This window comes from Tamandua tetradactyla, chromosome 15 (assembly GCF_023851605.1).
Source record: "Tamandua tetradactyla isolate mTamTet1 chromosome 15, mTamTet1.pri, whole genome shotgun sequence".
NCBI lineage: Eukaryota > Metazoa > Chordata > Mammalia > Pilosa > Myrmecophagidae > Tamandua > Tamandua tetradactyla.
Window position 1 is genome coordinate 40,081,561 of NC_135341.1, and position 27,783 is coordinate 40,109,343.

Consider the following 27,783-nt stretch of genomic DNA (forward strand, 5'->3'; position numbering starts at 1 on the left):
TTATCAGAGTCTTAATAGTGAAATCATACTTTATCTATCCTTTTATGCCTGGTTTATTTCACTGAGCATTTTATTTTTTGGGTCCATCCATGTTGTCATATGCTTCAGGACCTCATTTCATCTTACTGCTGCATAATATTCCATTTTGGATATACCCCACATTTGTTTATCCACTCATTAGTTGATGGACACTTGGATTGTTTATGTCTTTTGGCAATTATGAATAGTGCTGCTATGAATTTTTGTATACATGTCTGTCTGTTCATGTCACTGCTTTCAGCAATTCTGGGTATATTCCTAATATTGGTAAAGCTGGGTTGTAGGGCAACTTGATATTTAGTTTTCTAAAGAAATGCAAACTGTCTTCCATAGCAGCATTACCATTATGCACTCCCACCAGCAGTGAATAAGTGTTCCAGTTTCTTCACATCCTCTCCAACATTTGTAGTTTCCTGCTTGTTTAATAGCAGCCATTCTTATAGGTATGAGATGATATCCCCTTAAAGTTTTGATTTGCATTTCCCTTATAGCTAATAAAAATGAACATCTTGAAATCATTCCATTCTACATATACAATCAGTAATTCTTAATATCATCACATAGATGCATATTCATCGTTTCTTAGTACATTTGCATCGATTTAGAAAAAGAAATAGAAAGACAACAGAAAAAGAAATAAAACAATAATAGAAAAAAATAAAAAATAATAAAAAAAGAAAAAAAGAAAAAAATGAACATCTCTTCACGTGCTTTTTGACCATTTGTATTTGTTCTGCAGAAAAAAAAATCTATTCATATCTTTAGCTCATTTTATAATTGAATTGTTTGTTCTTTTGTTGTTGCATTGTATGATTTCTTTATATATACAGGATACCAAACCTTCATCCAATATATGGTTACCAAATATCTTCTCCCATTGAGTTGGCTGCCTCTCCACATTTTTTTTTTAAATATTAAGTACCATCTATTTTCAGCACACTGCAGTAATGACATTCTTTTGTTCTTCCTCATGCAAAAACATTTTTTAAATTTGTACATTTAGTCACTATCATTATACACTCTAGGCATTCCTAGATTATACCATCTCAATCTTTTTCGTCTATCTTTCTTTGTGATTTCATTTAAGCCCCAGCCCTCCTCCCTCTGTCATTCTCAGATGCAGCTTCATTCAGTGTTTTAACATAATTGTATTACAGTTAGGTAATATTGTGCTGTCCATTTCTGAGTTTTTATATTCAGCCCTGTTGCACAATCTGTATCCCTTCAGCTCCAATTACCCAATATCTTACCCTATTTCTATCTTCTGATGGTCTCTGTTACGAAGGAAATATTCCAAGTTTATTCACTAATGTCAGTTCATATCAGTGAGACCATATGATATTTGTCCTTTTGTTTCTGGCTAATCACACTCAGCATAATGTCCTTAAGGTCTATTCATGTTGTTACATACTTCATAACTTTATTCTGTCTCAAAGCTGCATAATATTCCATCTTATGTAAATGTCACAGTTTGTTTAGCCAACTGTCTGTTGATGGTCATTTTGGCTGTTTCCATCTCTTGGTAATTGTAAAAATGCTACTATAAACATTGGTGTGTAAATGTCCATTTGTGTCCTTGACCTCGTGTCCTTTGAGTAGAGACAGCATATAGATGGGTCCTGTTTTTTAATCCATTCTGCCAGACTATGTCTTTTGATTGGAGAGTTTAATTCATTAACATTCAGTGCTATTACTGCATGAACAGTACTTTCTTCTACTATTTTGCCTTCCTGATTTTATATGTCATATCTAATTTTCCTTCTTTTTACCTTTACTCATAGTCTTCCTTTCTACACTCTTCTCCACACCTCTCTCTTCTGTCTTCGTATCTGTCTCTAGTGTTCCCTTTAGTATTTCTTGCAGAGCTGGTCTCTTGGTCACAAATTCTCTCAGTGATTTTTTGTCTGAAAATGTTTTAATTTCTCCCTCATTTTTGAAGGACAATTTTGCTGGATATAGAATTCTTGGTTGGCAGTTTTTCTCTTTTAATAATTTAAATATATTATCCCACTGTCTTCTCGCCTCCATGGTTTCTGCTGAGAGATCTGCACATAGTCTTATTGGGCTTCCCTCGTATGTGATGGATTGCTTTTCTCTTGCTGCTTTCAAGATCCTCTCTTTCTCTTTGACCTCTGAAATTCTGATTAGTAAATATCTTGGAGTATTTCTATTTGGATCTATTCTCTTTGGAGTACGCTGCACTCCTTGGATCTGTAATTTTAAGTCTTTCATAAGAGTTGGGAAATTTTCAGTGATAATTTCCTCCATTAGTTTTTCTCCTCCTTTTCCCTTCTCTTCTCCTTCTGGGACACCCACAACACGTATATTCATGTGCTTCATATTGTCTTTCAATTCCCTGAGTCCCTGCTCATATTTTTCCATTTTTTTTCCCTATAGTTTCTGTTTCTTGTCGGATTTCAGATGTTCCATCCTCCAGTTCAGAAATCCTATGTTCTGTCTCTCGAAATCTACCATTGCAGGTTTCCATTGTTTTTTTCATCTCTTCTACTGTCTTTCATTCCCATAAGTTCTGTGATTTGTTTTTTCAGACTTTTCAATTTCTTCTTTTTGTTCTTTCCTTGCCTTCTTTATATCCTCCCTCAATTCATTGATTTGGTTTTTGATGAGGTTTTCCATGTCTGTTCGTACATTCTGAATTAATTGTTTCAGCTCCTGTATGTCATTTGAATTGTTGGTTTGTTCCTTTGACTGGGCCATATCTTCAATTTTCCTAGTGTGATTTGTTATTTTTTGCTGGTGTCTAGGCATTTAATTACCTTAATTAGTTTATTCTGGAGATTGCTTTCACTTCTTTTATCTAGGGTTTTCTTGCTGGATGAATTTGTTGTCTATCTGTTCTTTGACATTCTGTTCAGCTATCTGGACCTTTAGCTTAAGTTTTGTTTAACAGAGGATAATTTTTCAGTTCTTGTTTTCTTGTTTCTTGCCCTGCTTGTGTGGTGCCTTTCCCCCATGCACACTTAGGAGGGTCAACTTAGATATTATAGACCCCAGTCAGATTTTCCCAGACCAAACTGGCCTCCTATCAGGAGGAAAGAGTCACCTGTGTTGGTTTTCCCTGAGGGTGAGACCCAGCAGGTTGAAAGACTTTCCTGTGAAGTCTCTGGACTCTGTTTTTCTTATCCTGCCCTGTGTGTGGTGCTAGTCTGGCTGCAGGTCCCACCAATATAAGATGATGCAGTACCTTTAACTTTGGCAGACTCTCCCTGCTGGGGGTGTGGTGGAGACAGAGGAGAGGTTGTAGGCTGGTTTTAATGGCTTCAAATTACCAAGCCTTGGTGTCTGAATTCCTTGATGGAGGGATTCCACCTGGGTGGGGCTTCACCCCTCCCCTGGGGAAGGCACAAGCTCAAGATAAGCCTCCAAAAGAGCTCACTTCTGCCTATACCTGGGGCAGTTGCAGCCTGAAAAGTCCTGCCACTGTATCCAGAGGCAGCCAAGCCTTTGTAGATACACAGCCACAAAAATCTCTGTTTCCTTCTTTTTTTTCCCCCCTTTTTCTGTCAGTCCTGCCCCCTTGGTGCTGGGGCAAAAATGAGCAGCCTCTGCTTTGATCAGGTTCACCTAAGTTGGGGGCCTATTTTTAGTAGTCAGAATTTGTTAATTAGTTCCACAATTGGCATTTGATTGTGCCCAGTCCCTGCTGCTAGTAAAGTCCTTTCCTTTCCCCTCTGGGAAGTGGCCTGTGGGGGAGGGACGCTGGCCGCCGCAGCTTTGGGAACTCACGGTTCTAGGGGGTGCTCGCAGCTGGTCCAACTGGTCCAGACTGGGGTACGCTGTGTGTCTGGTCACTATCGTGGCTCCGGGAGCTGTTCTGTACTGTTTCTGATTATTTAGTAGTTGTTCTGGAGGACGAACTAAAATGTGCATGTTGTTAAGCCACCATCTTGACCCGGAAGTCTCTCCATATTTTTGACAAACTCTTTTGAGGCAAAGAAACTTTTGATTCTGAGGAGTTCTCATTTGTCTCTTTTTTCTTTTCTGACTTGTGTTTGGGTATAAAGCTCCTATCACTAGGTCTTATAAATGTTCCACTATATATTTTTCCGGGGGTTTTATGATACTGGCTCTTATATTTATGTCTTTAATCCACTTTGAGTTAATTTTTGTATAGGGTGGAAGTTAAGGGTCCTTTTTCATTCTTTTGGCTATTGATATCCAGTTCTCCCAAGCCCATTTATTGAAAAGGCTTTGCTGCCCCAATTCAGTGGATTTGGGGGCCTTGTTGAAGATTAATGAACCATAAATTTGATGGTCAATCTCCACGTTTTCAGTTTGGTTCCATTTTCTAATACGTCTATCTCTGTGCCAGTACCAAGCTATTTTGACTACTGTGGCTTTAAAGTAAGCTTTAAAGTTGGGAAGTGTTAATCCTCTCACTTTGCTTTTGTTTTCTCAGGGTATCTTTAGCTACTTGAGGCTTCTTTCCCTTCCAAATAAATTTGATAACTAGCTTTGCCAAGTCTTCAAAATAGGTTGTTGGAATTTTAATTGATATTGCATTGAATCTGTAGATCAATTTGAATAGAATTGACATCTTAACAACATTCAACCTTCTTATTCATGAGTATGGAATATTTTTCCATCTATTAAGATCTCCTTTGATTTCTTTTATCAATGTTTTGTAATTTTTGTGTACTGATCTTTTACATCCCTGGTTAAATTTATTCCTAAATACTTGATTCATTCAGTGGCTATTTTGAGTGGAATTTTTCCTTAATTGTCTCCTCAGTGAGGTCATTACTTGTATTATAGAAACATTACTTATTTTGGTATATTAATCTTGTATCACACAAATTTTCTGAATTTGTTTATTTGCTCAAGTAGTTTTGTCTTAGATTTCTCAGGATTTTCCAAGTATAGGATTATGTCATTGCAAATAATGAAAATTTTACTTCTTCCTTTCCAATTTGGATGTATTTTATTGCTATCTCTTCCTTATTGCTCTAGCTAGAATTTCCAGTACAATGTTGAATAATAATGGTGACAATGGGTATGCTGGTCTCATTCCCGATCTTAGGGGGAATGCTTTCAATCTCTCACCATTGAGAATGATGTTGGATCAATAGCTTTGATTCTTGAAGATGACTGAATAGCAATAGAGCTTTTTTTGTTCCCCCTATTATTTATTTTTATTCCATATGTTCTACTCATCTGTTGACAAGGTAGATAAAAGGAGCATCAGACACAAGGTTTTCACAATCACACAGTCACATTGTGAAAGCTATATCATTGTTCAATCATCATCAAGAAACGTGGCTATTGGAACACAGCTCTACATTTTCAGGCAGTTCCCTCCAGCCTCTCCATTACATCTTGAATAACAGGGTGATATCTACTTAATGCGTAAGAATAACCTCCAGGATAACTTCTCGACTCTGTTTGGAATCTCTCAGCCATTGACACTCTGTCTCATTTCACTCTTCCCCTTTTTGGTCGAGAAGGTTTTCTCAATCCCTTGATGCTGAGTCTCAGCTCATTCTAGGGTTTTTCTCAATCCCTTGATGCTGAGTCTCAGCTCATTCTAGGATTTCTGTCCCACATTGCCAGGAAGGTCCACACCCCTGGGAGTCATGTCCCAAGTAGACAGGGGGAGGGTGGTGAGTTTGCTTGTTTTGCTGGCTGGAGAAAGAGGCCACATCTGAGTAACAAAAGAGGTTCTCTTGGGGGTGACTCTTAGGCCTAATTTTAAGTAGGCTTGACCTAGCTTTTGTGGGGTTAAGTTTCATATGAACAAACCCCAAGACTGGAGGCTCAGCCTATAGCTTTGGTTGTCCACACTGCTTGTGAGGATATCAAGAATTCAACTTGGGGAGGTTGAATTTTCCCCCGTTCTCACCATTCCCCGAAGGGGACTTTGCAAATACTTTTTTATTCACTGATCAAATCACTCTGGGATTTATCAGAGCATCACTCTGGACAAACCAACAAAATCTCATGTCCTATTCAAGGTTCCATGTACTTATGGTGTTCAATTAAGCTATCTACATAAGTTATATTAGGAAATACACTAGTCAAAATATAAATTTTGTACCAAATAAACATTTTTTGCTTTAGTCTCACACATAAGTTGAAATTGTAAAATATTAATTACTATCTATTTTCAGCACCCTGCAGTAATGACATTCTTTTGTTCTTCCTTATGCAAAAACATTTTAAAAATTTGTACATTTAGTCACTATCATTATACACTCTAGGCATTCCTAGATTATACCATCTCAATCTTTATCGTCTATCTTTCTTTCTAATTTCATTTGTGCCCCCACCCCTCCTCCCTCTATCATTCTCACATTCAGCTTCATTCAGTGTTTTAACATAATTGTATTACAGTTAGGTAGTGTTGTGCTGTCCATTTCTGAGTTTTTACATTCAGTCCTGTTGCAAAATTGGAGCTGAAGGGATACAGCAATAGAGCTTTTAAGGTGTGTTCATTTGATTGTGAAAACCTTGTAACTGACACCCCTTTATCCAGTATATGAACAGAAGAGTAAGAAAAAAAAAGGCAAAAAAAAAATAAATAAACAGTATAGGGGTATGGGGTATTTTGGGTGTTCTTTTTTACTTTTATTTTTATTTCTTTCTTGTTTTTAAAAACTTTGGAGTAATGAAAATGTTCAAAAGTAGATTGTGATGATGAATGCACAGCTATATGATGATACTGTGAAGCACTGATTGTACACTTTCAATGATTATATGGTATGTGAATATCTAATATGTCTCAGTGAAAAGGAAAAAATAAAACTATTATCCATTTTGGAGTCAGGGTGTCAAATTCTGCAAAAAATCCTGCTGGCAATTTAACTAGAATTGCTTGAATTTTAGGAATTGATTTCAGGAGACTTGACATTGTTATAGTATTTATTGTTTTTACTGTCTATAGAATAGATACAAGAGAAAATTTATAAAACATATGGATTCTATGATAACAGGGGTGAACTTTGAAGACATCATGCTGAGTGAAATGTCAGACACAAAAGGACAAATATCATATGATTCCACTTATATGAAGGACCTATGATAAGCAAATTCATAGAGACAGATGTTTTACAGGTTTTACCAGGGGCTGAGGGGGTGGGGATGTAGAGTTACTGCTCAGTGGGTACAGAGATTCTGTTTAGGGGGGTGAAAAAGTTTTGTTGATGGGTGGTGGTGATAGAAGTACAATATTGTGAATGTAATTAATAACACTGAATTGTATGCTTAAAAGCAGTAAAATGGGAAATTTCATGTATATATGTTACCACAAGACAAATTTTTTGAAAGATATATGGAAAATAAAGAATAATACAACCAACACCCATGTACCCACCACCAAGCATAAGAAATAGCACATTACTGGAAACTTTGAAACTTCTATATAATAATTCCACTATCTCAAGGCTTGAAGGCTCCTGATTCCTCTCTATCTTTTTTTTTTTTTCCTGTTGGCTTGGTTTTGCTTGTGATGCCTCAAACTACTTTGTGTATTGGGTGATGTTTTGAAGGTGAAGACATGTTTTTTTAGAGGGTTATCTGTAGGAATTCTCGGAGACATGGTTTCAAGGCGAACTTCTCCAAAGAGAATCTCTGTTTGCTTCTGCCAGGTGCCTGGGGATACAACCACCTGAGGCCTACTCCATATGGCGTTTCTGGTTTAGGTGTTGTGAACCACTCAGATGGTATGAATTCAAGTCTTAAGGTCATGAGGGCAAGTGCTTGCAGTTTGTCTTCACACCATCGGTGTGGTCCTGTTTAAGAGACAAAACTTCTCGCAGGTCTCTTGCTAGGCTCTTCCCTTTGGACAGGCTCTTCTCTTGAGTTTTGCCTTTTGTCCTCTGTTCCCATGGACAAAGCTGTGAAAACTGAAGCTCAGTTTCTCTGGGTTTGGCAAATGGCTTGGGCTCTGCTGACTTCTCCGGATTCCAACTCTCACTTAGTTTGGACTCTGAGGATTCCTTCTTTCTGTCTTTCTTTGCCAATTCTCCCATACATTGAAAATGATAAATCAATTCTAGTTATCTTCAGCAAGAAGGGTGGTTAGGCTATCTAGCTTCCTATACTGCAGGAAGCCAAATGTTGAGAATTGATATTTACACATTTTCCTAAATTATCTTATCTGTGAACAATGGTACATTCGTACATTAATGAAAGTCTTCTCTTATGTTCTTAGGAATAACTTTATTATGATTTTTATCAAAGGTCTTATGTACTCTTCATTAGATTATATCCTGAAAATCCTGATTTGCATTACTTTAGTTTTTTGTTATTGTTTTTTTTTGCATTACCTTAAAAAATAAATATAATCAGGTGTTTTTCTGATTTGTAAAACTTTTTCAACAATACAGAAGAGTGTAAAGAAAGTTGAAAAAAATAGTAAGAAACCCACAGTTGCAAGAAATAACTGCTATTATCTTTTAATGCATATCGTTGTAAACATTGCTCTTAGACATGAACACATTTTTGCACCAAAAGTGAGCAGGTTGGTTTGCATTTCAATAGCTCTCTCTCCAGGCAGGACTGTAGGGAAGAAGAGAGTCGACAACAACTCCTTGGAGGTCCACTGGGATGTAAGGGTAGGTTCAGAGGACAAGACCAGGGAGTTAAAGCCACAGAGTTAGAAGGAGAATAAAGAGAGCAGCAAGGTTCTGACCTCAGGCCCCAGTGCAGAGCTGACACACCACAGAGAAAAAGTTTGTAGCCACAGCCTGTCCCATCCTTCCATGGGCAGCACAGGCCTAATATAGCTCACATGGAGGATGTGGCCCAGAAAAGTATGAGTTTTATCTGTATCTGCAGCAAGACCCTCCCGTTGCCACCCTAATGCCTCCCTTCCTCCCCTCCACAGGGTGAATCTGGCAGTCCCCTCCTTTGCCAAGTGAACAAGACCTGGATCCAGATGGGGGTGGTCAGCTGGAGCTCCAGCTGCAGGCAGCACCAGTACCCAAGTATCTACACCAGTACCTCCTACTTCTCCCAGTGGATCAAGAAGCACATCTCCAACACGGACTTCATCAGTAGAGCCGGACCCACCTTTCTGAGTCCTGTCTTCCTTATTGGCTACATCCTGTTGGTTTCCTTGGGTTCCCTGTGGCTCCTGTGAGTGGTGGTCCTGTAGTGGTCACTTCTGGAGGCTGCTTCTCCCTCCCCTCTGCTCTGCCCTCAGGAGATGTGGAGACAGGAGGAACACAGGACATCAGGGCAGGTCATCCTTGGGGAGGGTCCCAGAGCCACTGTGTTTTCTGTTGTTCAATGAAGATCCTCTTGAACTTCAAGCCGCTGAAGTCATCACATTTCTTCTCAACTTAAATGACTAAGTCCCTGGAGCCCTTCAGGCACCCCATCTCCTGTCCTCCTCCTCCTCTCTCCCATCAGCTCTCCCTGTCCTCCCACACTGGGCCTTGAGACCTAGATTATAATCCTCTATCTGTCCTGTGTTTGTGGTGTGACCTTGGGAGATTGTTCCCCTCTCTCCAGGCTGTAGTTTCTTCCTCTGCTAAATAGGAGGTTGGACTCAGTGGTCCCCAGTCTCTACTTACTCATCCTCCATGCCAGGAATCCCTGGAACACTGAATGGCCAGCCCAAGTGTGCCTCCCAATACCGCAGGCAAAAGTTAGTGTCCTGGTTTGATTTAACTTTCACCTTATCTTTTATTAGGCTAGAATTTCCCAACAGCTCTTAACCAAAGGTTTTTTTTTTTCTTTTTTTTCTCACACTATTTTTAAAATATATTATCCAATCATCACTAAACCATTGAAATATCCCACAAATTTCACCATATAAAGCAGTCTCCTGCTTCCAGAATGGCACGATGGTTACCGTCACCCTTTCTCTGGATGGAAACCTCACCTTGTGCTTTCTTTCCCCAGCAGATGGGTCTGTGAAAGAGGGGCATTTGCTGAGTGGGGGAGTTGTTTAAAATGTGCAATCTTTAAAATTCATTATTTAAAGCATTTTAATCTGCTTACTTTTCATGCCCTGGGGCAAAGCTCCACTGTAGTTGTAAGGTTTAGGGGCGAAAGAGAGAAGAGGCAGACCAAAAAACCTTAGAGTGAGCGAGTTTATTCCTGCGCTCCGGGGCAGAGCTCACAGAACTCCAGGTAGGGAGTTGCGAGCTCGCCGCTGGGTCCTGGTGCGGGCGGGTTTTAAGCAAGGGGGTTATGTGACGTCTAGAAGGGGCGGCACATTTTATACAGCTCGAGTCATGGTGACCTTTCCTGTTCCCCCTGACCTAACAGTAGTTACCAGGACGGAGGAAAGGTAGGGCTTCTTCAGGATCTCGGATACCGGCCCCAGGGATTTGACCTTCATCTCATCGTGGCAAGGGCGAGGGCATGGGAAGGGCAGTGGGCTGCAGAAGACAGGAACTGGCCAAGGTTAGGTTGAACGACTCCGGGAAGGAAATAGCTAGGTCAAGAGGAATGAGAAAGAAGGGATATGTGGGGAGTGGGGTGGGGTGGAGTGGTGAGCTGTGGTCAGAAGCGCCCTCAAGGTCAGGCACCAGTCTGGGAGCATAAAGGAAGCATAAGAGAAGGGAGTAACTAGGGGCGCCAGACACCAGGAGCGCTTCGCCTGCGGCCAACGGGGGGCGTCATTGCAGACCGAACACCCGGAACGCTGGCGGCCACTGGGGGGCGCCTTCGCGGGCAGCCGCTGGGGGGCGCCGTCGCCGGCGGGGCACCAGGAGTGCCCTCGCGAAAAGAGCATCGCAGCCGAGTCACTGCTCTTGCGGGATGGAGCCCTGGCGCAGGCGGAGCCGGCGGTACCCTCAGGGCCCCTCCTGGCCTTCTGCCCCTTCCCGTGCCCGAGTTGTTCTCCTGCTGCTGATGCTGCTGAGGCCTGCGGGTGAGCCCCGCCCCTGCCCGTGCTCCCCCTCAGGCCCGCGGGCCGGCCGGTTCATGCCTGACGTGCTCTGTGTCCTTCCTCAGGTTGCTTGGGTGCAAGCGAAGCCCCGGAGGCACTGTCTGTGCCCCCTACTGCCGGTCCCCGCGCCCCTTGCGCCCCCGGGACCACCTGTTCTTTGGGCGGGACTCCCACTCCCTTGCTGCCGGAGACCGAGCAGATCTTTCCCTCTGGCAGGAAGACAAACTTTCAACCCTGTGAGTTCCGTGGACTAGGGGGGAGGGTTTCAGAGGAGTCTGAAGGGCCTTTGATCCCTGGGGAGAAAAGGGATAGGAGAGGAAAGGGGATGGCGCCGAGGCCGAGTAGAGGAGTGCTTCCTTCTCCAGTCATTTGTTGAGTATTTATGATGGGCCCTGCCTGGTTCCCTCCTGAAGGGGCAGACTTTCTGGGTCAAACCTGGTGAGGCAGGTGGGAGGCAGGGAAAGTCCAAGTCAGGATGCCGGTCCCCACCTCCTGAGCTGGCTGTGGGGCAGGTGGCCTCTGCAGAGGCAGAGCGCTCCCCCCAGTTCCTGCCCTGTGCCTGGTCCAGGCCACAGTCCCAGGTCTCCTGGGCTTTCAGGGCCACTGCTGTGTGGGCCTTCCCGTGGGTGTAAGTGGCACATGACAACACGTTCTCTTGAGAAGTGGCTTTCAAGCATGTTTTACTGAGACTTATTATGGTAAGAAATGTTTCTTGTCCATGGACTCAGCGTACACAAGTTCAATGCCACAGAAAAATCTGACAAATAAGATTTACCCATGCTCTTGCTGTGCACACTGATTCTTCCTCGTGTTATCCTTCAAAAACGCTGGTTCTGGTCCACCTACAGAGATTTCATACCCAGTAATCCATTTGGAAAGGACCTAGGGGTGAGGCTGTTTGGATCTTCAGTTTTAAAAATTGTTTTCCAGCAGTGGGTATCCGGGGAGGGGAGGTGACATGCAAATCAGCACTCAGCATCACAGACCTTTAGATTTCGCCAGTCAGGTGGTGTGGAGCTGAACTGCACTGTGATTTGCTCTGATGGGGCTGGGCAGCTTCTATGGTAATTTGCCCCTGGGGTTTCCTCCTTGGGATGTGTCTGTTAGTGTACACTGCCCATTATTCTGTTGGGTCATCTGTCTTTCTTTCGCTAAATCACAGCAGGGGGTTCCCAGAGGCGGGAAAGGGTCTGCCTTAGCCAAAGTAGGGAGCATCTGATCCCTGAGAAGGCGGAGGAAGGGGAGGGTGGAACCAGGTAGCCCAGTTTGTGAAGGGTCTGGCAGGAGCTGAGGGGGTGCTCAGCCAGGATGGAGAGGCCAGTCTTGTACCGGGCTGGTTGGCTGGGGGTGCTCTGGGGTCTAGGCCGTGGGAAAGGGGAACAGGATTCCTGGGAGCACCGAAAGCCTTCTGAGGCTGGAGACCCGAGTCTGCATATGGACAGCATCGTTCCATGGGAAGATTGGCTGGGTGCCGGCCAGTGGTTCAGAGACGTGGGAAGTCAGGGCTGAGGGGAGAGGTGTGGAGGGTGCCATGGGATGTGGCTGGAAGGACCCATCCCCCATCAAGCTCTTGCCTTCCTCCTCAGCCTGCGGTAGCTCCTTCGAGAAAGACCTCACCCTCAGGGACCCAGAGGCCATGGCTCGGAGGTGGCCGTGGATGGTCAGTGTGCGGGCCAATGGCACACACATCTGTGCAGGCACCCTCATTACTTCCCAGTGGGTGCTGACTGTGGCCCACTGCCTGAACCAGTGAGTTGGGCCCCAGGTGGGAAGGGTGAAAAGGGGGTTGGAACTGCTGAGGGCATAGTCATCTCACCTGGCTCAGCCTTCTGTGGGGCACCACAGTCCCAGCCCCAGGTTCATCCCAGCCCCAAGCATGGGGGTCTGAGCCTGCACAATCCTGCCTGGGAGCCGGTTTCTTTGAGCATACCCACACCTTGTTCCCCTGCCCCACCCTTCTGTCCTGTGTAGTCATTCTTCAGATAGGAAATGGATGCTTGAGAGCCATTTGTCCAGCCCTCCTACTCCTCTTCTCAGGAAGAAGGCCCTAATTCTTTCATTCCATACTCTTCCTCCCCATTATTCATTCACTCATTCATTCAATCAACAGTCTTTGACATTGTAAGCCCTTAGAGAGGGGATGAATCATTCCTTGTCAGTTGGTTGGGGAGACAGATAAGAAGGTAGATATCACAGGGAAGTCTTGTCAGTGTAGGGACAAAGAAATGGATGTGCCCATGTTCTGGGGCCAGGTGGGTAGACAGGGGATAACATCTGTGTTACCCATGAAGGCTGAACCAGGGCCCAGCACAGAGATTCAGAGGTCATGTGGGGAGGGGAGCCGGAGAGCGAGGACATGGGCCAAATCCACCAAGCCTCTGTCACCTGCCAGAGGACAGCATGGGGCACTAGAGTCTAGAATTTGGAACCAGGGAAAACTGGGTCCACCTCCTGATTCTACCACTTCCTAGCTGTGCAGCCTTGAGCAGGTCACTGGGCTTCTCTGAGCCTTGGTTACCCCCTCCACAAAACAAAGGGTCATCGTGAGGACTGAGCCACACAGTCTGCGTGCAGAGCACTCTTGTGAGGAGGCAATTCAGTGCTTGAAGCAGGTGGGGGTGCTGCCTGAATTTGCTCAGTGGGTTGGAGGGCAGGGATTGGAGGCTGGGGGGGATGCCTGGAGCTGATTGCAAACTCCCTCACGGTTCCCCTAGGCGCAACGTTTACTATTCAGTGCAGGTGGGGAGCCCGGTCCTGGACAAGACATCACAGTATGCCTCCAATATCACAGTGCTCCAGGTCATCGTACATAGTCAGTACCGGGCTCAGAAGTACTGGTCGTGGATTGGCCGGGCCAACGACATTGGCCTCCTCAAGCTCCAATTGGGGCTCAAGTACAGTAATTATGTCTGGCCCATCTGCTTGCCTGGCTTGGACCTGGAGGTGAAGGATGGTACCATCTGTACTGTGACGGGCTGGGGACTCCCCAAGGCTAATGGTGAGTTGAGATCCTCTCCAAACCAGGGTCGAAGATGGATCTGGGTGCAGGCTGGAAAGTTACATAGACAAACATTTCTGAGTCCCCTTCCCTGGGGAGCTTCCTGCCCCCTGGACCTCCTTGTTGGGCTCTCATTTCCCCAGTCTTCCTGGCCTTGAAGGTCTCAGTGATGACCAAGTCACAGCCATTCAGGCCCAGGCTAGGGCATGCAAACAAGTTCTCTGTTAAAGACTCCACAAGGCCAGCTAGGGGCAGAGTGCAACCCCAGGTTGGAAACTCAGGGTCCACTCATGGCTACTCCTCCCTTCCCCCATGGCCCTCGGTCCCTCTTCATCCCAGTTAAGGAGCAAGGCCCACAGAGCAGACCAGTTTGAGGGTCCATTACCTGGTGTGCCCCAAGAATGTCTGCTCTCTTTAGGGAGGTCCTGTCCCTTTTCCACAAAAGAAGAGCTTTTCTCTGTGGCCTCAGGGAGCCAATTAAACCAGGAACAGCCCACAGGGAAATGGCTGGGAACAATCCACAATCTCCTGTCCCTAGGAGCTGGCCAGGGACAGAGACAAACAACTGGGAAGGAGAGGGGAATGAGCAGTGCCTAGGCCTTATGGATTGGGCCTGGGAAAATGCTGAGAAGGAAATGGACTTCAGGAATGGCTTGAAGAAAAGGCAGAGTTTCCACCCGAGAGAGGTTTGGCAGGCATTCAGGATAGAATGAACTGCAAAAACAAAGATGCAGGGTGAGGTGTAGGAACGGAGAGGACATTAAGGGGAAGACTGGTGATCTCAATGGGTTGGAGTCTGAAGGAAACAAGACCAGAGCCAGCAAGGCCAGACTGTGGAGGAAGACTTCTCCAGGGTCTTCGTATTTAGGGACCTTTGGAAAGTGTCAGCTAGAATGGGTGGTGGGCTGGGCTTGGGGAGGTCTCCATGACCACTGTAGAAGAGACAGGGGAGTCAAGAAGAACTAATGGAGGATAGAGAGAAGGTCTGTGCCAGGTGTGGGAGAGAAGTGGCCAATCCTGTTGGGGTTCCCTGTCCCACAGGTATGTGGCCCCAGTTCCGGTCCATTCAGGAGAAGGACGTCACCATCATGAACAATAAGAAGTGTGACAACTTCTACTACAGATTCTCCAAAGTTCCCTCTTTGGTCCGGATCATCACTTCCAAGATGGTTTGTGCAGAAGACAACAACAGGGAAAATTTCTGCTATGTGAGCACCTGTCTCCATTGCTCACTCACCTCCAAGAGCACCAAGGGCACAGGGGAGGCAGGGCCAGAGGGATGGGGGAGGAGAAGAGATAAGAGAGTGGGCGGGGCATGAGCAGGGATGAGTGAGGGGGGACCTAGAAAGTCGGGGGAAGATAGATAGGAGCTGAGAGAGGTGGAGATTAGGAGTGAAAGGTGAGGGTGAGAGATGGGGATAGGAGATGGCAGTTAGATGGGGGTAGGGCAATAGTGGGGAAATGAAGGCTGGAGGATAAAGTGAGAGAGATGGGGAGATGGAAATGAGAAAGAAGGGAGAAAATGAGAGATGAAGCTCTATGAGAAAGCTCTTCTAAGTCTGAACCTCTTAGCTACATCTCAACTTCATTAACACTGAGGACAATGGAGAAGATTTTGTGTCCCTGACTGGGTCATGTTTCCCTAAGCCATGTCTGACCTGCTTGACCCTTTTTACTCCCCCATCCCTACCCCCACCTCTCGTGCAGGAGATGACTGGTGAGCCCTTGGCCTGCTCAGTGGCGGACACATGGTACCTGGTGGGAATGGTGAGCTGGGGTCCAGGCTGCAAGAATGGTGAGGCCCCGCCCATCTACCTGCAAGTCTCCTCCTACCAAGAGTGGATCTGGAATCGCATCAATGGGCAGCCTGTGGCCCTAACAGCCCCATCTGGGGCCTTGCTCTTAGCACTCCTACTGCCCCTCAGCCACCTTGCCTCACTCTGACACTCTGCACGTCATCCCTGGAATGCCCTCCTTCCCTCAGGCCCCTCTGTGCCCTCCACGCTGGAATGCCATAAGGTGCAGCCTTCACAGTCCCACAAGGCAGGGGAGAAACTAGGTGCTCAATTAAATACTTTTCTTCATGCTTTCTTTTTCCTGGGCCTTGGAGGCCCCTTACTCCCTGTGGGAGACGTGTGAACTGGACAGGTATAGAATGGGAGATTCTATCCAGTTTATACTTGAAATGTGCAGAGCTCTTCTGTCTCTGCCTTGCTCCAAAGGTTCAGAGTGGCTAACAGGGAAGGTGGAGGGAATGTGCAAGGGTTTTATTTAGATAGAGGGCCCAGAACTTATTGCTCAGACTAAGCTCGGGCTGCCAGGATGCAGCTTGAGGCTTAGGTGAGGGTGTGGCTCTGCCTGGGCCTGAAGGGTGAGTGTATTCCTTTCTGTTATACTTTAGTGGGAACTGGGCTGTCCTTGACTTTGGCATACCTCCTGACCAGTGGCTGAAACACACCCTACCATTGCCCCAGAAGCACCATAGAGGACCACAGCTTTGACCCTCCAGCCTGAAGTGGAGCAGGTGTCCAATGATATCAGATATTATCTCCACCATCAGCAGCTATGCCTACCCATAAAGGGCTAGTGGAGGCTCCAAGTTAGAGGTCAGGGAGGCCATAGGCAGGATGGGGCAGATGGAGTCCAAACTTGGACTTCCTCCAAGCTCCACTGCTATCTTCCTGTGTTACCATAAGTGGCCCCTGACCTTCTGGGTTTCTGATGCCTGGCCACACAGAAGGGCTCTGGCTGGTCTAGGTGGAATGACCTTTGCCACATCCTACACATGAGAAGCCCAAAGGCTGGGCCCTGATGGCAGAGGTCAACTTCCATAGCAGGGCCTTCTGCAATCTGTCCCCTCCCTGATCCCAAGAGTCTGCACTCCTCCTCATGCCAGCTTGGATTACTCTTCTCCTTGTATCATAATGCTCCAGGTGTGGCTCCTGTGTGTCCCCAACACTAGGCCCTGCCCATCAAAGGCCTGTTGAGAGCCAAAGGGTGGAGTAGAGGAGAGTTGAGAGCAGCCTTGTCAACTCAGCACCCAGCAGAGCAGGCAACTTTTTCTCCAACTGTGATGTTCCACCCCTGGGGATGGACAGGTGGCAGCATGAACCCCTCAGCCTCGGAGTCATTGTCTGTCTATCTCATACTAAACCAGACTGGGAAAAGAGTTGGAAGAGGGAATTTCAGCCTGGCCTGTGTCACCTTTCACCTGATAGCTGCATCACTCCCACGTAAATGCGCCAGGGACAGAGCATCCTGAGTGGGTCACTTCAGGAAGCAGCTTTGTATGCTTGCATTTGAGAAGGCACCCAGCTTTATTGACAAATGTCTGCACGCCGCAGAGGCAGTGTGAACTTTTCCAGCAGGCTACCCCTGGCTTGTAAACCTTCCTGGATGTCTCCTTTGTCTCTAGGCCTTGGTCTGAGCACCACAGCCTGAAATTTTATGCTGTCTGGGAGCCGCTCTTCGTCTCTCCTCCTCAAGGATTTCAGCCCCCAGGTGGTTATTTAGACCTCTGTCTTGTGGTCAGTATGCTTCTTTTAGGCACCCACCATTAATACAGTAGAAAAGGAAGCTGTGTGCTGTCATATTCAGCAGGTGGAAGGCTGGTTGCTGCCTCATCCCCAACCTGCCCACTGCTGTGATTCCCTAGAGCCCTGAAACCTCCCACTAGATCTGGGTATAGTAAGGGAACCCAGAACAGCCTAAGGGTCCCCTTTGACTTCTCAGATATCCCCTGGATTCCCAAGAAGAGGCCCCAGGGCCATTTTCTTTCCTGCTCCCTCTGGCCACGGACCTCAGTTCTCTGGACCTGACACACCCCTACAGCATCCCAAGCCCCTCACAGCAAGCTCTCAGTTGCCTCTGTTCTATCACAATGTGTAGAATAGAAGTAGATCCCATTGCCTTGAGCTTGGAGTCTGCTGGGCTGGGGTTTCTCTTATTTCTGGGGCCACCTCTGCTCATTCCCCTGGGCCAGAGCACCTGCCAGGCTCAGGGAAGTCCCCTTGCCACCAGGACTGCTATCTGGCTGAGTCAGAGAACCTCCTGCTGCACAACTTCCCCTAGTGACCCTCTTCCCTTCTCACACCCCAACCAATCCAGTTTAGCCATCCTATTCCAGAGAGCAAACCTCATATCTGTTTACTCTTCCATAGCCACTGCTTTTCCTTGCAGAAGTAGTGGAACAGAGGCACTTCTGGGTGCGTAGACCAGTATGAGGTTTCTCTGCATCTACGAAGGGATGGTGGTCCAAGACCAACTTTGTTCAGGAAAGCAAGGCCACAAGGATGGGTGAAAGAAGTGGAGTCCAGGCCGGGAGGCAGGATGCTGGATACAGTCTTTTCCCTGCCCCTGATGGGCCATGAGAACCCTTCTTGGGCCTCAGCTTACCCTTTGAGCAGGGAGGGGATATTCTCCAACCTCTCATCCATGCATGAACTGGGAATCCATGACGCCTGGACCTTGGCAAGGGCTTGGGTCTGAGGGCCTGCCAGCCCTAGCTGCCACCTCCAGAAAGCCCTCCTCATTTCTCCCCTTTCTTCTTCTTGGCCTCATTCTTCTCATCCTCCTCCACCTTGATGGCCACTGTGTCCACGCTGCCCTTCTTTTTCTTCTTCTTATCCTCTGTGGGGGAGGGGAGAGAAGCTGTGTAGCAGGAATGAGACATGGTCCTGGGGCCCAGGGGCCTCAGGAGGGGAAGGGCACCAGAACCACCCACCTCCTACCCTTAACTTCCTTCAAACAAACCTCTCCTGCCTGCAGAATAGGCTCCTCGTTTAACCTGCCTCACTCTGACTAATCTCTGTGCTCTGGTCTCCCGGGTCCCTTCCCTGAACCTGCTGTGGGTGGAGGGAAGGAACAGGGCAGGCGACACCTGGCAGAAGAACTGATGACCTGGCGGATTCAGCAGGGTTGGATGGTGGCAGGGGGCCGGTGCCTACTCACCTCCGGGAATTTCTGTGAGCTCATTGAGGGGAGGCACAGTCTCTAGCTTGTCTGTGTACATCTTGGCTGCCTTCCGCTGCAAGTATCGGGCTTCGATCTCCTTCCGGGTCCGTGGCACACGACAGTTGAAGACACAGCACAGGGTGATAACTGTTGGGAGGAACCGAGCAGGCTTGGCCAGGGACCAGACCTCAGGCTCCCTAGGAATGGCACCCAAGCGTCAGACCTGCCTCTATCCACTTATGTGTCTCATTCAAGAGACTCTGACAGGAGGCTCAGCATCTTGACAAAACCCGTGGGGTCCCTGGGGTCCCTGGGGTCCCTGCGGTTTCCAGTATCTTTCCTGAGCAGGACTGGCTTCATGCAATCGCATAGCACCTATATGTTTGGTTTAATGTGCTACTGCTATCTAAAAATTCTTAATAATTTTTAAAAAATGCATTTTCATTTTGCACTGGGCCTTGCAACTTAAGTAACCACTCCCGGTTCTGAGGGTCTTTCTGATTAGACTGAGAGTTCTAATTAGGGTTCCTGGAGGCTGCCCTGCACTTTGAGCTCAGGCCTCTGGGCTCCCAGTGAACCCTAGTTTTTCTTCCCCAGACTCCTGAGAGCAGGGCCCTCTGTACCGCGAATACCAAAGATGTGGCTGCAGCCGCCTCAGCCTCCCTGAGGACACAGGCCTGGGGAGGGAGCTCATGAGAGGGCACAGACCCTGGGCGTTCACCTCAGAGTTATTCCAGGAGCGGTTTTCCGGCCCGATGGCAGATGCGCCCACACCAGCTGGGCTGGGGCACCGAGCTGGCCTGCCAGGACCCGGCAGGGCTGAGTTTATTTGTCTAAGGTCCTCACCTTGGCCCCAGCCTCGGGGGATGGGACGGAGCTGGTTCCTATTATAAATCAGATGACCACACATAACTTCCTGGCAGGCTTCTGGGGGCAGGAGGGCCCCAGGCAGGACAAGGCAAGCCTATTTTGGGGACGATGTAGCCCAGGTTGGAGCACCCTCTGGGATCATTTTGTGCAGCTCCCAGCCTCAAAGCAAAGCAATGCTCCTTCAACTAAATATGGTAGCCCCTCTGGACTGACAAAAAGAAGTAAAAATTAATGAATGAAAAAATGGGATGGTCTTAGAATCTTTGCTGCTGGATTCCTGGAAGAATAGGGGGAGATGAAAGCATCCAGGCATGCTCTGGCGGGGTCTGCACTCAGCCAGAAGCCTCCTTGGGACCATGCCCACTCAGGCCCTGGGAGGTGGAGCTCCAAAGTTGCTTAGCAGGCAATTGTTGGCAGCCAGAGTAGGGCCCAAATCTGTCCCTTATTCCAGGCCTGCCCCACCCAGCCTAATCTGGTTACTTCTCCTCAAGAGAAGTGGAGAAGCAAAGTGCCTTGGAATGAGTTCCAGGGTCCAGGCAAGGGACTTGAGATGTGAGTCCCCAGGCTGAAGGAGACTACCTCCTCCCAAGACATCCCATCTCCATGGGCTTCTAGGAGTGATGCTAACACACTCCTAACAGCCACTACTGCTGGGGCCCAAGCAGTCTGGGAAGCAGGAAAGACCTGTTTCCTTCCCAAGAGATGGGCCATGTTGCCTACACTCCCTAAGACAAGCAATGGTGGGTGATGCTGCTGACTTGCTGCTAGGGGGTTGGAGGACCATCCCTTTCCCTTTCCAGCAGATGGAGCTGAGTGTAGGGGCTGGTCTGTGTGATTGATAGCCAGGTGCCTCCTCAGGTCTGGCCCTGTGTGACTTCCTTGTATGGCCCCGACACCTCTAACATGTGGGGCCAGGCAGAGCCCCAGAGAGGTCACAGTGTATCTTGAGGTCCTACTATGCCCTCACCTTTGCTCCCTCAGGTGCCCCAGATATATTCACTGAACTTGCGCTCTAGACTGTTTCAGTGGTCCCAACAGGGCAGATGCATCCCTCAACTCTGCTTGGTGCTGGAGATTGTTCCCAACTCTGGGTACCTGGGCTGAAACTTAATGTTTGTGGGGCCTCCACTGAGAGTCCTGACTGCTTCTCAGCCTTGGCTGGGAAAAAAATACAGCCTCCTGCGCCCTGCCTTTCACCCCAGTTGTGAAGAAATGGCAGAAAGTTAGGGGAAGGGGGGCATTTTCTTGCAGGGAGGGCAATTCTGGTGCCAGGAGACACACATGCAAATCAGATGTCCGTTTCTCCTTTGGAGGCCCCACATCTGGACGGGCTGTCCATGGTCCGCCCTGTCCTCCCAGGAAACTCATCCTGGGACAGCTCTGGCAGGAACTTAAATGCAGCATCAGTCTTCCCACCCAGGGTGAACCCAACAAATGTCCTTTAGACTTTAGAGGTTGTCTGTGACCTTGGGAGGAGGACATATTTCCTCCTGGTCTTTACTCACGCCATTCCATCTTCCTTGAATGCCTTTCCATTTGTCTCACCTGACAAAACTCTATCAATTTCCCAGATGCAGCTCAGAGGACTCCTCCTCTCTGAAGCATTTGCAGAGGAAGTGAGTTTTCTCCCCCATCACCCCAAACACACACACAAACACTCTCTCTCTCTCTCTGTACTTTGTGAGAATCTGCTTTGTGCCATGGCAGCCTCCCCCACAGACCTGTATTTCATGTGGCTCTCCACCCCCCTTCCCAGATTCCAGACCCCCACTCTGGAAGGAGGGCTCAGGGGAGCATGCCAAGCCTGCTTTAGCGGCAGCTTTGCATCAAGCAGCTCCTAGTCCCCAGGAGAGGGACTAGTCCTAGTCCCCAGGAGAGGCTCTCCTGCTTTTAATTGAGGCGGGTGTGAGTCATTCTTGGGAAATGGTATTTGACAAGGCAGAGTTCGCAGCCTGGGAACCACATCTGCCAGGCGTCTGGGGAGCCTCTGGGTTGAGCAGTGGCCAAGGGTGACCTTGCTGGGACACCGGGTGTGGGCCCATTTTAGGCTGGCCAGACTGCAGGAAAAGCATCAGGGGGCCAGTGATAGGGGAAAATGACACGTCCTCCGCCTTGTCCTCATCTTTCAGTGGAGTCCCCTGTAATTACCATAATTGCTGTGTGGCCACCTCCCTGGGTCCGGCAGAATATTTCAGGTCACCATGGACCCATCAGCCCTCCACGGGGGATTTGTGTGGACTGGGAGGTGCCAGGAACCACGGCGGGCCTCCTGTGGGCGCCTGGCCCGCTTGCACTGCCCGGAATTGCTGCTCTGAGCCCGCGGGGGTGGTGCTGGGGGCGGGGGGCGGGTGTTTCTGGGAGGAACTGCGCTCCCACTGTGCTATGGTGGAGAGGGCAGGGAGCAGCTACTCACTGATGGACAGCACGAAGAGGGAGAAGATGCCCACCACGTGCCATAGGCGCATGTCCCAGAACACCACCGTCTCCTTGGTCAGAGGGGGCGGCTTCGGCTTGGGCGGGGCCGTGCTGGGCTGCGGGTCGGGAGAGAGGGGGCGAGTGAGGCAGAGGTCCGCCTGAGAGGTCCAGGTCCCAACACTGCCTCAACCCAGGCATTTCAGAATCTCCTAGAATCAAGCGCCTTAGACATTAAAACCAACACTCTAGACCTTGGGAAGTTCCAGGTTTAGAACAAGAGAACTGAGCAGAGCCCCAGAAGCATTGAATAAGGGATTGGGAGTGCCAGGGTGGTTGATGCTTCAGGAAACCAAGGTCCGGAAGGGAAATACGAACAGCCTGTCCTAGACAGGTTCAGGGCTCCTTTGGGCAGGCTTTGTGCCTCACTTCTTAAACTCCAGTTCCGGGCCCTGTATAGACAAATGGGGTCTCAGGACCAAGGCCAGAGACAAGGCAAGGCCTGTGTAGTGCTGGTGGACTGACTTTGCCTTCCTATTACCGTAGCATGGGGTTTAAGTGTTGAGCTGTCTCTGCCACCTGAGCAGGACCCTCACTGGGTGACCCCATACAGTTGCCTGCCTTACTCGGGAGTCACTCTCCTCTGATCAGAAGGCTGGACCAAAGTCCTCACAGGCCAGGACTAGATAAATAATGAAAGAAATGGGCCACAGTGTGTCAGCGACACCTGGAGGCCAAACAATGTATGCGCAGCTAAAGCGAGCCTGAGTAGAGCGCAAGAGTGGGACCTGACTACTATGGCAGTCAAGAGCACATGGCCCTACCCTATGGGTCTTAAGAGACCCTGGGGCACCTGCGCAACACACCATTCCCTGATGGTTAGTCAAATAAGGTTGAGCATGAGGAATCTCTTCTAGTTCTCTGGGAAGGAAAGGCAACCCATTCATTTCTCAGGTCCTTAAACATGGGATTGGGCACCAATCATAAGCCAGTTACTTCCTCATCTAATGAACACCACCCTTAGCACGGGTTGAAAACATTTGGCAGGAATCAATGACCTGTCCCAGGTAACCCAGAGAATTCTGTGCTGGAGTTTAAGAAACTGTTCTCTGGCTCTCTTCTCACCAGGGTGAACTGGGGTGGCAGCCTTTTTCTCTCGGGACCTTAATTATTCCATCTCCATTGAGTGGGTTGTCCCAGGTTTTCTGGCAGCCTCTCTCCACCCAACCATAGCATCATTCTAGGGACCTGTACATGTGATTAGGGTCAGACACATGTTTTGTGTAGTGTAAAGGAACACATGTTGGGATCAGGCACGTGTGAAGGTTCGGGGTTATGTATGGGTTTGGTGCACATATATGTGGGGTTGGACACATGTTTTGGATATGGAGCACATATAAGTGGTTGGGTCACATGTGGGGGACCAGGTGTATTTATGTAGGATATAAGCACACATGTTGTTGAGACACATGTGTGCATGGCCAAGCACATGTCTGTGGCATTGGGGCCAGAGTCTGGGCAGTGGCAGGGTTCCCTGTGTGGGAGGGAGATTCTGAAGATCATAATAATGTTCTCAGATTCCAAGCCTAGGAATTCAGGAGTTCACTTCTGATGGTTCTTGTACTAGCCTTGTTCTGGGTGGAGCTGAGCCTGTACTCTACCCACTGATGGGGTCTGGGTGGAAAGTAATGACAAGGGAAGGGCTTGGCCTCTCCTCGTGATGGGTTCTGTTGGGGGTCTGAATTCCGAAGCTTGTAGGCCCCCATCTCCATCAGAGCCTCACAACCTGATGGAGAGGGTAACGTTTGCAGGGCTGGGGTGGGTGGTGCCACAGAGCCCAGCCCTGCCCATATCTCTGGTGTCCCGACTAAATCCTTGGATGGGCCAGGCTCTTGCCCAAGCTGCAGGCAGATGCCAGGCAGATAGCCTCCAGAGGCAGTTTCCCTTGAAGAACTATGAGCAGATGTGTTCCTAAGAGAGTCCTTGACTCAGAATTTAATTGACCCTGTCCCCTGTCCCCAGCCTTCTGACTGCACCCTGGCCAGTTCAGTTGCTGCACCCAAGGCGTCAGGGCTCAACCCAGCCTACTCCTTTTACAGGGACACTGGAGCTGACACCTGACTCCAGCCCAGCCTCCTAGTCACGCCCCTCTGGTCAGCATCAGGGACAGGCTAGCATTAGGGTTCAGGCCTCCGTCCCCAAGTCCCACTTGGACTTTCCAAATCAGAACTGCTGTCCCCTTGGGGCTTCCCCATCTGGAGTGGGCTCTGTCCTTTCTACCCCAAACTGTTCCCTAGCACCTGCCCCTTGTAGGCTCATCTGGGCACATCTGGCCATGTCTGGCTGTCTCTCACAGTTCTGTTTCTATGCACTGCATGTTCCCTCCTCTCACAGACATCATCCCCTACTCTTTCCTGCTTCCTCTGGCCTGCCCCAGAATTCTTGGTCTGGTCTGCCACCTCCCTTTGGCTCCCCTTCCAGACTCAGCGGGATTGAGGTGGAAAGGGGACCAGGGACACTAAAAATTCCACCACCCTCACCCAAACCTGCCTCCCACCCCTGCCCCAATCTTTACTAACTCCAGCCAGGCTCCTGACTGACCATCCCCAGCCACCCTCCTCACCTTTCTAGGCCATCTCCACAGCCCCTCTCAATTCTCCTCCCTACATGCAGTTTATTCTCCTCCTAACGAACCACAAGACTCATCCTGGCTCTCCCCTGCTCAGAAAACTTCCCTTGCTCCCTTTTCTCACGAGGACCAGCTCCGATCTCCAGCGCCTGGGTCCTGCCCTGCCTTTCCTCACCTCAAGCTCAATAGCTGCTGTCTCACAATGGGTCTCGTCATAATTCCAGCCCCCTACCCTCCCTCCTGGAATGCCCTCACCTCTTTCCCCAGGCTATTAGACAGGGGTCCCCGGAGGATCCTGGAGGACATTCAACAGGAGAAGGATTTGAGGATCGGGACTGAGTCTCCCTCATTAGACTAGGCAAAGCTGTTTCTCAGATTGGGGATCCCTCAGATCAGGGTGAGTCTCTCTCATGGACTAAGGGTCCTGAAATCAGAGGCTATGCCCTTCCATTGTACCAGGGACCCCAATGTCACGGCCTGGGCTGAATCTCTCTGATGGCTTGGGAACACTTGGGGCAGGGCTGTGTCCAGACCCCAGCTCCCTCCCCCACTCCCGACCACCCACCCCCACCCCCCTACCCCAACTAAACGGGGTCTCCTAGGGCAAGAGGAGAAGGGAATAAGGCAGAGCTTGGGGTCAGAAGGGCGTCCCCCACCCCGAACCCTCCGCGCCGCCCACCTCACCTCCACCAGCTGCCCGGCGACCCCCGCGAGACCAACCCCCAGCGCGGCGCCTCCAAGCGCCCAGAGGGGCCCCGCGCCTCGCCGCTGCCCCGCCATCCGCGCGCCGGCTGCAGGCCCGGGGAGCCGAGGGAGGGACCCGCCCGGCCGCGCCGATGGGCCCAGCGACCGCCCCCTGGGCAGCCGGCGTTCAGCCGGGAGCTCTAGTCGCCGGCGGGTGAGCAGGCATCACTTATTCAACGTCGGTGTCCGGTTCCTGAGCCGCCTGCCCCCACCATCAGTGCTGTGGGGAGGGGCCCGGGCAGTGCGGACTGCAGACTCTCCCCCTCCCCCTCCCCCGCCCGCCTGGCGGGAGGAATGGGAGGGGGGGCTGTGAGGGCAGGCTGGGAGGAGGGGTCCTTGGACAACATTCCCTCTCTCCGGTGCCCAACTGGGCCTCAGTTTCTTCGTCTAGGATAAGGGGAGGGGCTGGAATCTGCTTATCTAGGAGGCCCTCCCCATTCTGACGTTCTAGTGGACCCAGGTGGGGGGTGTGTGCATGACAAGAGCAGGTTGCTATGGTGACTGTCGCTCAAGGATGTCCTAGGCTTTTCTGGGCTGGCTTCCTGCCCAGAGACAGCTCTGGTCGCTCTGGACACCAGAGCCAGATGGGGGTGGGCTGGGGTGGGGTGGGGTGGGGGTGGGGGTGGAGCAGCAGGAGACTGATATGGTTAGACCAACCAGCTACGGGTGCTACGGAAGGTTCCTGAAGGAGCCACATCCCCTGCCCATTGAACAGAGCAGGCTCCCAAGGGAGACGTTGGAGGACCATTTTCTGACTCTGGCTGACCCTCAACTTCTGCCCCTACCTGAGCACTGACCCCAGTGTGAGTCACTGCGCGACCTCACTCTGAGCCTGCGCACTGCTTCTGTTCCTGACCCGGGGGTAAGCCTTGAAAACTCAGGAGTGGAGGGGGGATCTGAGGAGCTGCAGAGACCTGCCGGAGGAGCTGAAGGCTTTGGAAGAGGAGTGAGGAGGCCTGGGTGACTCCTCTGGTCCACCCTCTCCTGCCTTGTTTCCTTCCTTCCTTCTACAGTTTATCTCCTGCCTGCTGAGTTCTAGGAGAGGACCTAGAACCTCCAGCCTCCATCTTCCACTCAGTGGAGTCCTGCTTAAGCTGGGGGTTGCTGGGCTGCCTCTGGCAAGGCTTCCTGCGCTCCTCTGTGGGCCTACTCTCCAAACTGGGAGCCTGTAGATCCAGAGCTTCGAGGGGCTCTGGAAAACCCTTACCCCTTTCTGCCTCGTTTTCCTCATCTGTGTAATGGGGAGGGAAGCACTCCCACCCCAGGGTTGATATGAGGTGATGTGAGGATTATGTGAAACAACGAATATGGGAGTGTTGAGTGGCTCAGCCTGGGAGGGGAGGGGTGTTATTCCTGTAAAGTTCGTTGTCTTTCCATCCATTGAGAGGTAGGACAAGCTCGAAGAAGAAATCTGAAAGGGAAAACAATCATATGTGCTCCCCACCCCCACCCCAAACCCCAAACAGCCACTGTTCCATGTAGCTCCACTTGCTGAACAGGCTGAGATTTTACAAGGTACCATTTATCATAGGCCTTTGTATCCAGAGCTTCTCACCTAACACGAGCATCCTAGGTCCCCTTCCACACTCTCTGTTCTAGTTTGCTGGCTGCCGGAAAGCTATACCAGAAACGGAATGGCTTCTAACAAGGGGAATTTAATGAGTTGCTGGTTTACAGTTCTAAGGCCGAGAAAATGTCCCAATTAAAACAAGTCTATAGAAATGTCCAATCTAAGGCATCCATCCAAGGGAAAGATACCTTGGTTCAAGAAGGCCGATAAAGTTCAGGGTTTCTCTCTCAAGGGAGAAGGCACATGGCAAACACAGTCAGGGCTTTTCTCTCGTCTGGAAGGGCACGTGGCATCCTGGCTTCCGGTTTCCGTGAGGCTCCCCGGGAGGCGTTTTCCTTGTTTATCTCCAAAAGTCGCTGGCTGGTGGACTCCGCTTTGTGGTGCTGCAGCATTCTCTGCTCTCTCTGAATCTCCCATTCTCCAAAATGTTTCCTCTTTTATAGGACTCCACTAAACCAATCAAGATCCACCCAAATGGGTGGAGACATGTCATCACCTAATCCAGTTTAGCAGCCACTCTTGACTAAATCACATCATCCAGGGAGATGATCTGATTACAGCTTCAAACATACAGTATTGAATAGGGATTATTCTGCCTTTATGAAATGGGATTATGATTAAAACATGGCTTTTCTAGGGGGCATACGTCCTTTCAAACCAGCACACTATCATATATTATCACACAGGCTTCAAGATCAAACTGATTC

The 27,783-nt window shown here is 49.2% G+C and overlaps 4 protein-coding genes across 21 annotated transcripts in view; 3 read left to right on the forward strand and 1 right to left on the reverse strand.

The window, feature by feature from the left end:
• LOC143657292 (putative serine protease 45) overlaps positions 1-9,311 on the forward strand; it is a 56,296-nt gene extending 46,985 nt beyond the window's left edge. Inside the window, exon 7 of one of the 2 annotated variants that reach the window (XM_077129541.1) lies at positions 8,885-8,997. In XM_077129541.1, the coding sequence (XP_076985656.1) occupies positions 8,885-8,889 (5 nt within the window). In that variant the 3' untranslated portion in view covers positions 8,890-8,997. Of the gene's footprint in view, positions 1-8,884 lie in introns of both variants that reach the window. The other variant, XM_077129538.1, reaches the window with a different exon arrangement.
• Positions 9,312-10,678: 1,367 nt separating this feature from the next.
• LOC143657293 (putative threonine protease PRSS50) lies at positions 10,679-17,728 on the forward strand. The gene is made up of 6 exons (XM_077129543.1): positions 10,679-10,882; positions 10,966-11,136; positions 12,487-12,649; positions 13,615-13,898; positions 14,940-15,106; positions 15,606-17,728. The coding sequence occupies exons 1-6, from the start codon at positions 10,771-10,773 to the stop codon at positions 15,840-15,842; spliced, it is 1,134 nt and encodes a 377-aa protein (XP_076985658.1). The 5' UTR covers positions 10,679-10,770; the 3' UTR covers positions 15,843-17,728.
• A 290-nt stretch (positions 17,729-18,018) lies between these two features.
• TMIE (transmembrane inner ear) lies at positions 18,019-25,542 on the reverse strand. 3 transcript variants are annotated; one of them, XM_077129544.1, is made up of 4 exons: positions 25,447-25,542; positions 22,135-22,252; positions 18,849-18,998; positions 18,019-18,527 (listed from the first exon to the last, which is right to left on the reverse strand). In XM_077129544.1, exons 1-4 carry the CDS (start codon positions 25,540-25,542, stop codon positions 18,427-18,429), a joined length of 465 nt encoding a protein of 154 aa, XP_076985659.1. In that variant the 3' UTR covers positions 18,019-18,426. The 3 variants fall into 3 exon arrangements, with proteins under 3 accessions (XP_076985659.1, XP_076985661.1, XP_076985660.1); XM_077129546.1 differs by lacking the exon at positions 25,447-25,542 and adding an exon at positions 24,887-24,972; XM_077129545.1 differs by lacking the exon at positions 25,447-25,542 and adding an exon at positions 24,757-24,971.
• Positions 25,016-27,783, forward strand: part of ALS2CL (ALS2 C-terminal like) — a 31,537-nt gene continuing 28,769 nt past the window's right edge. For 13 of the 15 annotated variants that reach the window (XR_013162789.1, XR_013162791.1, XR_013162790.1 and 10 more), the window contains exon 1: positions 26,123-26,368. The gene's annotated coding sequence lies outside the window, so the exon portion shown is untranslated. Of the gene's footprint in view, positions 25,160-26,122; positions 26,369-27,783 lie in introns of those variants that run through there. The other 2 variants (XM_077129524.1, XM_077129529.1) reach the window with 1 other exon arrangement.

Excerpts from the sequence above, each read along its gene's own strand:
- LOC143657293 (XM_077129543.1), top strand. The coding sequence starts at position 10,771 with ATGGAGCCCTGGCGCAGGCGGAGCCGGCGGTACCCTCAGGGCCCCTCC. Across the intron at positions 11,137-12,486 it reads GAAGACAAACTTTCAACCCT|CCTGCGGTAGCTCCTTCGAG; the intron begins GTGAGTTCCGTG and ends CTTCCTCCTCAG. Across the intron at positions 13,899-14,939 it reads GGGACTCCCCAAGGCTAATG|GTATGTGGCCCCAGTTCCGG; the intron begins GTGAGTTGAGAT and ends CCTGTCCCACAG.
- TMIE (XM_077129544.1), bottom strand. The coding sequence starts at position 25,542 with ATGGCGGGGCAGCGGCGAGGCGCGGGGCCCCTCTGGGCGCTTGGAGGC. Across the intron at positions 22,253-25,446 it reads TCGCCGGGCAGCTGGTGGAG|CCCAGCACGGCCCCGCCCAA; the intron begins GTGAGGTGGGCG and ends CCCGACCCGCAG. Across the intron at positions 18,999-22,134 it reads CCTCTTCGTGCTGTCCATCA|TTATCACCCTGTGCTGTGTC; the intron begins GTGAGTAGCTGC and ends TCCTCCCAACAG.